The sequence below is a fragment of the Penaeus monodon genome, chromosome 36, assembly GCF_015228065.2.
Source record: "Penaeus monodon isolate SGIC_2016 chromosome 36, NSTDA_Pmon_1, whole genome shotgun sequence".
Taxonomy (NCBI): Eukaryota; Metazoa; Arthropoda; class Malacostraca; order Decapoda; family Penaeidae; genus Penaeus; species Penaeus monodon.
In genome coordinates this window covers 8,259,700-8,269,523 of record NC_051421.1, presented here as the reverse complement: position 1 = coordinate 8,269,523, position 9,824 = coordinate 8,259,700, and the positions used below count along the sequence as shown (strand labels likewise).

The 9,824-nt window shown below is 40.7% G+C and overlaps 1 protein-coding gene across 1 annotated transcript in view; it reads left to right on the top strand.

The window, feature by feature from the left end:
* The window catches only part of LOC119595715 (alpha-2-macroglobulin-like protein 1), an 18,940-nt gene extending 9,585 nt beyond the window's left edge, over positions 1-9,355 (top strand). The window contains exons 14-27 of the mRNA XM_037944824.1: positions 306-366; positions 1,208-1,400; positions 2,124-2,352; positions 2,644-2,867; positions 3,212-3,294; positions 4,099-4,220; positions 6,075-6,225; positions 6,489-6,622; positions 6,742-6,849; positions 7,261-7,534; positions 7,669-7,817; positions 7,958-8,260; positions 8,381-8,785; positions 9,027-9,355. Of these exons, the coding sequence (XP_037800752.1) occupies positions 306-366; positions 1,208-1,400; positions 2,124-2,352; positions 2,644-2,867; positions 3,212-3,294; positions 4,099-4,220; positions 6,075-6,225; positions 6,489-6,622; positions 6,742-6,849; positions 7,261-7,534; positions 7,669-7,817; positions 7,958-8,260; positions 8,381-8,752 (2,403 nt within the window). The 3' untranslated portion in view covers positions 8,753-8,785; positions 9,027-9,355. The remainder of the gene's footprint in view (positions 1-305; positions 367-1,207; positions 1,401-2,123; positions 2,353-2,643; positions 2,868-3,211; positions 3,295-4,098; positions 4,221-6,074; positions 6,226-6,488; positions 6,623-6,741; positions 6,850-7,260; positions 7,535-7,668; positions 7,818-7,957; positions 8,261-8,380; positions 8,786-9,026) is intronic.
* Positions 9,356-9,824: the final 469 nt, after the last annotated feature.

Genomic DNA, 9,824 nt, shown 5'->3' with positions numbered 1-9,824 from the left:
TTCATTTTATTATTATCATTATTTTCAAACTTACTGTTGATAAAAAAAAAAAAAAAAAATAGAAATGAAATAAAAACTTTACTGTTGATAATTTTGAAATAAAAAACAAAAAAACAAAATAGAAATGGAATAAAAACTCGACTTGTGATCCATTTCGGTTTTGTTTACGTCTGAAGAGGAGCTGATGACGAACTCGAAACGTCAATCCTTTTCCCCCGTTTCTGTTCTGTTGCTTTTCGATTTATTATTTGTTCTCTGTTTATTATTTATTTCTATTTATTATTTGTTCTTCTTGAACATTCCAGGATTCTGGTCTCTACGTCTTCTCCGACTTCACCCTTGAGACGAGACCTTGCGAAGAAGATGGTAAGGAGAAAAATCAAGAAAGAGATAGGGAGAGAGGGAAAGGGAGAGGGAGAGAGAGAGGAAGAGAGAGAGGAAGAGAGAGAGGAAGAGAGAGAGGAAGAGAGAGAGAAAGAGAGAGAGGAAGAGAGAAGAGAGAGAGAGAGAGAGAGAGAGAGAGAGAGAGAGAGAAAGAGAGAGAGTGAGTGAGTTTGAGCAAGACAGTAAGATTGGGAAAGAGAGTGAGTTGAGAAAGGGAGGAAGAGCGAGATGAGAGAAAAAAAATGAAAGATAGACAGATAGATAGATAGACAGAATGACAGGTAAAAGCATTTTCTTACGTCCTTAGAAATAGTAGAGTCACCAGAGTCACAAGAGTCACCAAACCGTTATATACATATAACACAAAAAACAAACAAATTAAAAATATCACCTCATAATCTAAAGAACCCAATCACCCCCCCCCCCCTACATAAGAGAGAGAGAGAGAGAGAGAGTGATAGAGAGAGAAGAGAGAGCTAGTGAGAGAGAGAGAGAGAGAGAGAGAGAGAGGAGAGGAGAGAGGAGAGAGTGAGAGAGAGACAGGGAGAGAGAGTGAGAGAGAGAGAAGGGAGAGAGAGTGAGAGAGAGACAGGGAGAGAGAGAGAGAGAGAGAGAGAGAGAGAGAGAGAGAGAGAGAGAGAGACAGAGACAGAGAGAGAGAGAGAATGAGAGAGAGAGAGAGTGAGTGTGAGAGAGAGAGAGAGAAAGAGAGAAAAAGAGAAAGAGAAAGAGACCGAAAAGACAGACAGATCGAGAAAGAAACCAAATAAGCTAAAACTCAGCACAGAATGGGAAAAAGCTAATGTTATTTCCACCCCTACAGAATGGGACATATACGACCGTCCCCATTACAGTAGGCCCTTCGGCGTCGCTCCGGATATACTTCCGGACCGCGAATTCGCCTCACCCGACGCACCCGACGGACCCGACGGACCCGCCGACGGCAGTGCAAACCGGGAGAACCGACCGAGAACCCGTTTCCCCGAGACATGGTTGTGGGACATCGTTGTGCTGCCGTGAGTTGACTTTGGCTTCCAAGCGCGGACACAGAATGAGATGTAATGGATCTTTATTCATTCATACATGCATGTGTGTAATTATACAAACGCACATACACACGTTATTATTATTACTAGCGTCAGATAATTATTATCATCCTCATCATTGTAATTGTTATTATTATTGCCACTATTATCATTATTATTGTTATTAGTAATGATATTATTATCGTAATTATTATTAACATAATTTTTTTTTTCTTAATATTATCATAATCACTATAATCATTATCATCATCACTATTATCATCACCTTCATCATTAGCATTATCAGCAATATCGTTATTGTTATCATCGCGGATATCATTATCATTATCGTGATTATACTCATTATTACCATTATTATCGTCATCACCACTGTAATTATCAATATTATTACCGTGAACAACTTACATTTATCATTATAACAATTATCATCATCACCGTCATCATCATTATTGTCATCATCATCACCATGCTAATTCCCATTATTAAAGTTGCTGTTTCCATATCTATATATTATGATAATCACTGTCAGACAGTCATAGTAATGACTATCAGACTGACAGAGTAATCACCAGATAGACAGACTAATCACCCTCAGATAGAGTAATCACCATCAGACAGACAGAATAATTACCATCTAACAGACAGACTTATCACTATCAGCCTCCTGAATAGTAATTCTGAAACCCCACTCAGGTCGAGCGGCGTCTTGAGCCAGAGCGTGACTGTTCCCGACACCATAACGGAGTGGGTTGGCAAGGCCGTGTGCGCCCATCCGGAAGTGGGCATCGGGCTGTCGGAGAAGGTGTCCATCACCGCCTTCACGCCCTTCTTCACGGACCTGACCCTCCCGCCCTCCGTCAAGCGCGGCGAGATCCTTCCCGTCAAGATATCAGTCTTCAATTACCTCTTCCAGCCTTTGCCGGTGGGTTCGGGGTCGATTGGGGTCACAGGGGTTATCTTCGGGAGAGAGAGAGAGAGGGAGAGGGAGAGGGAGAGGGAGAGGGAGAGGGAGAGGGAGAGGGAGAGGGCGAGGGAGAGGGAGAGTAAGATTGAGAAGGAATGGGAGAAGGACAAATAAAGAGAGAGAGGGGAAGAGGGAGAGAGATAGAGACAAAGATCGAGATCGAGATAGAGACAGAGATAGATAAATAGATAGAGAGATAGAACACGATTATGTTACAAAGATTAACCTTATGCATGCCCCCTTCATCAGGTGACGGTCCACCTTCTGGAGAGCCCCGAGTATGAGGTGGTGGAGGACCCGTCGTTGCGAGGAGCCGGGAACCGTAGGTCGGCTTGTGTGGCACCGCAGGATAAGGTCGTGCACGTGATCAAGATCCGGCCCCTGGCACTAGGCGACGTCAAGCTCACAGTGTCGGCTTTCACGGACACGAGCGGCGTCTCTTCCTGCAGCGTCGGCCGTCCGGTTCAGAGGAGGTACGACCGCTGCCTTTTCCTGCGTCCGTCTGCTTTCCATTCAGGATAGAATCTTCCTGCTGATAAGAGGGTGATTTGATTTTCCCTCTCTGAATTAGGCACATCCACTCATACTTTTGAAAAAGAAAAAGGGAATGTGTTTTCATGACGAGATGCAACAATCCTCTTTTCATTTATATCAATTTTGTAATTAATTAATTTATTTATTATTATTATTATTATTATTACTATTATTATTATTATTATTATTATTATTATTATTATTATTATTATTATCATTATTATTGTTATTGTTATTATTATTATTATTATTATTATCATTATTATTATTATTATTTTTACAGAGACACCTTGATTAAGCCAATCAAGGTAGAAGCCGAGGGCTTTTTAAGAGAAAAGACGTTTTCCAAATACGTGTGTGCTGATGGTAAGATCAATTAGTGATAATGTTGTACTGCTTTCAACTGTAAATGACATATTTTATGATGAGAACAAATCCAGTTTCATGCGTAAATTTCACTTAATCAGGTGCACTGTATAAGAAATGAGAGTACCTAAAAAAATAAAATAGCACCTTATTGAAAACACCCACCGAAACAATAACAAAAAGTAACAGCATATTAATGTGGATATATCACATATTTGCACAAACTTCCCAAGGTAGACACACCTTTATATCAGACTATTACACATGGATAATTATAATATTATTGCTATAAAAACAACCTCAAGATGACCCCCATAGCAATATAACAATCATTACCATAATATAATACCCATTTCCTTAAGACCTTAACACCAACTGTCATAGCATAATAGCATACGTAATATAATATAATAATCCCTATTATTCTATCCTAACAACCATTACCATAACACCCCAACAACCACACCACGGAACCCTAACAGCACTCCCATGATAACAATCACCCCCATGATAATAAGCACCCCCATGATAACAATCACAACCATGATAACAATCAACCCCATGCTAACAATCACCCCCATGATAACAATCACCCCATGATAACAATCACCCCATGATAACAATCACCCCATGATAACAATCACCCCATGATAACAATCACCCCATGATAACAAGCACCACCATGATAACAATCACCCCCATGATAACAATCACCCCATGATAACAAGCACCACCATGATAACAATCACCCCCATGATAACAATCACCCCATGATAACAAGCCCCACCCTACTCGCATCAACAGAGATGAGGAACGAGCCGGACTCAGCCGTGGTGTGGGAGCTGGCGCCGCCCTTGGGCATCGTGCCGGACTCGGAGCGCGGTTGGGTCTCGGTCGTCGGGGACCTGCTCGCGCTCTCGCTTCAGGTCGGTGGGGTTTTGTCATGTTGATGGTGTCGGCATCATCATTATTATTATTTAGAATTGTGTTCGTGTTACAACAGCGACGGAGCCATTATATATTAAAAAAAAAAAAAAAAAAAAAAAAACAATACATATACATATACATATATATGTATATGTATATATATATATATATATAATATATATATATATATATATATATATATATATATATATATATATTAGTCCTCTGCCGATTTACTAAACGAGGGCTGAAGTTATCTTCATGCGCCTTGAAAAAAAAAATGGTATCCAAATCTTTCTAGTTACTTTATTTAACAGTCTTTTATTGAAATAGTTGCCCGACGGTGTTGCCTAGAAGTCTAGAAAGACACATTTCATCATTGCGGCCTTTAACAATAATGTCGGCTCTATGGCTTTTCAGTATCCTCTTAATGCGTGTCGGGTAATTACATGGAAATGTAGGTGGTACTAATATTCGTTCATAAAGAATAGCTTTTCGCAGTTGGCAATTTTCCCAGTGAATTAACGGAATTACCTTCGTCTTATTCTTTAAATTATTTTAGGACATCTCGCTTCAAGGTGGTCCATCGTTTGAACAAAGTGGTAACAAAATTGATATTCTGGGTCTAATTTCGTGTGATTGCGCTTTGGTCTTGGGTAGCACGTTGTCTGTTTCTGATTTTATCCCTAGTGGGTTCTGTCTCGAGGGCGCCATTGCTACACAGGGCATACTCTCCTTAAAAAAAGGGTTTTCGTTTCCAGCTGTCTTCGATGATGAGCCTAAGGATTTTACCTTCTTTCTCTATCAAGTTAGGTTTTTTTGGGGGAATGGTTCTTGTAAACTTACCTTTTCGCTTACACTGATTTCTTTTTCTTAATAAAAGTTCCCACTCAGTTTCGAAACAAAGTGTCGTAGCGTCCAGTCTTGTGGGCCAGCTTTTGTTGGGCCATAACCTTCCCTCCTTTCTAGGCAAGCACAGTTTGTCTATATCAGCACTGGATGGCGCATTATATTGCCCGTCATGATCTTTATCAGTTTAGTGCCCATTTTCATAATTTCTGATAGTTTCCAGTTAATAATATTAAATCTGCACGTGTCAAATGACATCGTTGATGGACTAAGCATTGTTTTAATTGCAACATCCATTTTTGCGTGATTTTGCACTTCTTCGAATGAATTCTCGGCACTTTTTTATTGATTTATTTATTTTCCACCTCCTTCATTTATGTCAACATATGTGTAGGGTTCGTGTAGTTCAGATACTCTTGTCTTTTATCTTTTATCTGATTTACTTTTGAATATCTTTTACATGTGAATTTTCCAAACTTATGAGTGTGTGATATTATTATAGTATCAGTTGTGTCATGAACAACATTAGTAGAAGTAGCAGTTTTTATTATTATTATTATTATTATTATTATTATTATTATTATTATTATTATTATTATTATTATTATTATTATTTTCATGTTATTATTGTTATTGTTATTATTATCATCATCATCATCATCATCATAATGTTAATAGTGCTATATAATCATAACTGATCTTTTTCTTCATATTATTATCGTTATTAATATGACTCATACTGTATATACCCGCTGTTGCACCTCCTTCTTTACAGCCCCGAGAAGTGAAATACAGACAAAAATTTAAAAATAATAAACACAAAAAAAAAACTGAAATACCAGAATAAACAATATAAGCAACTGAGAAAAAACAATAAGCAGAATTAAGATATCAGAGAACAATATAAACAACAACAATAATAAAACAGAAACGATGAAACATGAAAACAATTTTCACGGGGAGACAGAGAAACTAAACTTCCGCAACCACCTCCTTCCCCACAGAAACTCGGCCATCTCATCCGTATGCCCTACGGCTGTGGCGAGCAGAACATGATCAACTTCGCCCCCAACATCTACATGATGCAGTACCTGACGGCGACGGAGCAAAATACAATAGAGAGCACAGAGAAGCTCCTTAGGTTTATGACGCTGGGTGAGTTGCTTGGAATGTACCGAGTGTTTCTGTCTTTCTCGGTTTTGCGTTTTGTTGTAGGGGTTTGTGGTGCTTGTGTGTCTGTTTCACATATGTTTGTTTGAATGGGTTGAAAAATAAATAGATGAATAAATAAGTGAATAAGGTATAACAAAACAGCGTCTTCACTTAATTAGCATATTCTTACGGAGGGAATAAGTGGTTCTGCAGAATACTTCAAAGGCTGATTCAGAAGACTAATTTACCGCAAAACTTCTCTGCAGGATACCAAAGGGAACTGCTTTATCTCCGCAGCAACGGCTCCTACAGCACCTTCGGGTCTGCTGACGAATCCGGCTCAACTTGGCTCACGGCCTTCGTCCTCAAGTCCTTTGCTCAGGCAAAGGAATTCATCTACGTAAGTGATGGCACTTGCAGAGAGTCGCCGTTAAGTCGTTTTTTGAAATAGTTGCGCAACTCTTTTACCTTAGGCTGTGCTCGGCCCCTTGTAAATGATTTCCCGTTTTCTGTCCACAGGTCGATGACATCAGCCTGAACCGAACCAGACAATGGCTGATGAATTCTGAGCTGGACCGCAGCGGCTGTGTCATCCCCGTGGGGAAGGTCATCAGCAAAGGTCTCAAGGTGCGCTTACTCGGTGCAGTTTCGTGTTGCCTCTTTGATGTTTGTGCATCATCTAAATTGAATAAGAAAAACTTACTGACTGGGATGTTCAGCTGAGTGACCATCACAGTTGTTGGTTGAAGATATATCTTCAGTATTCATAGCGCTTTGTACATATATGTGTACGGTGTACAATTACATAATATATACATATAATATATATATATATATATAATATATATATATATATATATATATATATATATATATATATATATATATATATATATATATATATATATATATATATATATACATACAGATACACACACACACACACACACACACACACACACACACACACACACACACACACACACACACACACACACACACACACACACACACATCTAAGGCTTTCTCGTCGCTCAGGGAGGACTACAGGGCAAGGGCTCGCCCGTGCCGCTGACAGCCTACGTGCTCATCGCCCTCCTCGAGGCCGGCGTGCCCGCCGACGCTCCGATCGTCACCCAAACGACGCGCTGCGTGTCAGACGACACAACCAGGGACCCCTACACCATCGCCCTCAAGGCCTACGCCCTTGCCCTGGCCGGGCATCCCCGTTATACGGCTGTCCTGCAGCAGCTGCTTGAGTTGGCCGTCGAGGACGACGAGGGCATGTACTGGGAGCTGCAACGACAGTTCTGTGAGTCTGGCTTCTCCTTTTCGCTTTTTTCGACGATATTGCCAAAGAACAGGCATTTGCTGTCTTTTGGATTTGAATACTTACCTTTCTATCGCTTGTTTGGGCGTACTAAACGCCTGGATGATTGGTTGCAGACAGTAGCAACTCCCTCGCTGTGGAGACGGCGGGCTACGCAATCCTGGCCATGATGGCCAATCCCGAGAGGTACCTACTGGACGCGAGGAAGATTGTCAAGTGGATCACCACCAAGAGGAACGGATACGGAGGCTTCTACTCCACGCAGGTGGTCGCACTGCTGCGAGACCATCGATGAATCAACTTTTAAATTTTCTGTATGGCAATAAAAACACCAAACCTATCTAAGACACATACAACTCTTTTAAGTACACCTAACTAATTAAAACTTTTTATTTCACTCTGTAGGACACAATAGTGGCCCTGCAAGCCCTGGCCATTTACGAGACCAACACGTATGAGGGGAAGATTGATCTTTTGGCCACAGTGACATCCTTCAGCTTCCGCGAATCGGAGAAGATCCAACAAACGCAGCAGTTCCAACAGTCACAACAGTTGCAGTTCAAGCGGTCCGTACCCACTGTCGGTAATCTTGTCCACGAATTCACCATTAATGAGGATAACAAACTTCTGCAGCAACAAGTGAATCTTCCGGAGTTCCCCACCTACGTGAAGATCACCATGGAGGGGCAGGGATGCGCCGTGATGCAGGTGAGCTCTTGGAACTTCTCTCAGAATTCAGAGTTATATTTACATGCAGTCCTACGACGGTTTCCTCCAACAGCAAGCGCCTGACCCTTACTTTAAAACCCATTTATTTTACGCTCGCAGGCTGTCCTTCGCTACAACATTCCCAACGCCGAGCCAAGCGACGCTTTCAGCCTCAAGGTCGACGCTGACAACGCCCCCGGGAGAGAATGCAACCGTAAGCGAATCCGCGCCTGCTCCGCCTACCTCCTGCCGGACGGCGAGTCCAATATGGCTGTCATCGAAGTGAACCTCATATCCGGCTTCATCCCTGTGAAGGACGACCTGAAGGCCGTCTTGTGGCGAAACCCCACGGTCGTGAAGCGCTACGAGGTGGACGGCAGCAAAGTGTCCTTCTACATCGAGGAGTTCACGGCGGAGGAGGTGTGCGTCACCTTCAACATTTTGCGCGAGGTGAAGGTCGAGAACACCAAGCCAGGAACCGTGGTCGTCTAAGACTACTACGAGCCCGAGTTCGCCGTCAGTACGGTGAGTCGTCCTGCTGTTTACAGGGAGTCTCCATCATTCCTGTTATGACATTTGATTTTAGAAATAATTAGGTGCATCACACGTGGATTTTAAACTCAATCTAATGAAGTAGAATTTGATATGAAATCCACATAAATCGCCAAAGAATCCTAGAAGATGGCTGATAGGTAAGGCCGATTTATCTGATTTCCTGAACGAGGCCATAGGAATTTTGTGGCTAATGCTTTCCCTCTTCTTCCAGACATACGCCTTCCCGTACCTCGAAGGGTGCGATTGATGAGACACGAGTGCTTCTTCGCCATTCGACACGCAAACAGACACACACACACACACACACACACACACACAACACACACACACCACACACACACACACACACACACACACACACACACACAACACACACACACACACACACGGACGCACAAACACGCGCACGCAATAAACGCGCACGCACACTCACGAACACACATACACACAAATACAAATACAGACACACAAGCATAACTGCCAGTTTGATAAACAAATCAGAATATCACTGCTTTAGCAAATAAAGTTTTTCAAGCACAGATTGTTTTTAATTAATTCGCCATAATACAAATGACTATTACTAATACGATGGTAATGGTAAAAAATTATTATAAGCATGATAATAATGTTGACAAAATATAATAGTAATAATAATAATAATAATAAAATAATGATATTGATATTGATATTGATATGATATTGATAACGATAACGATAACGATAACGATGACGATGACGATGACGATGACGATGACGATGACGATGACGATGACAATGACAATGATAATGATAATGATAATGATAATAATAATAATAATGATAATAATAATAATAATAATAATAATGATAATGATGATAAAAGAAAACACTGATATAGTATCAATAAAATAACAATATAAAAAGTAAAAATAATAGTAGTAATAATGATAATCATAAAATAATAATAATAATGATAATAATAATAATAATAATAACCAGCTGGACGCGTGGAAACTTCAGGAAACAAAAC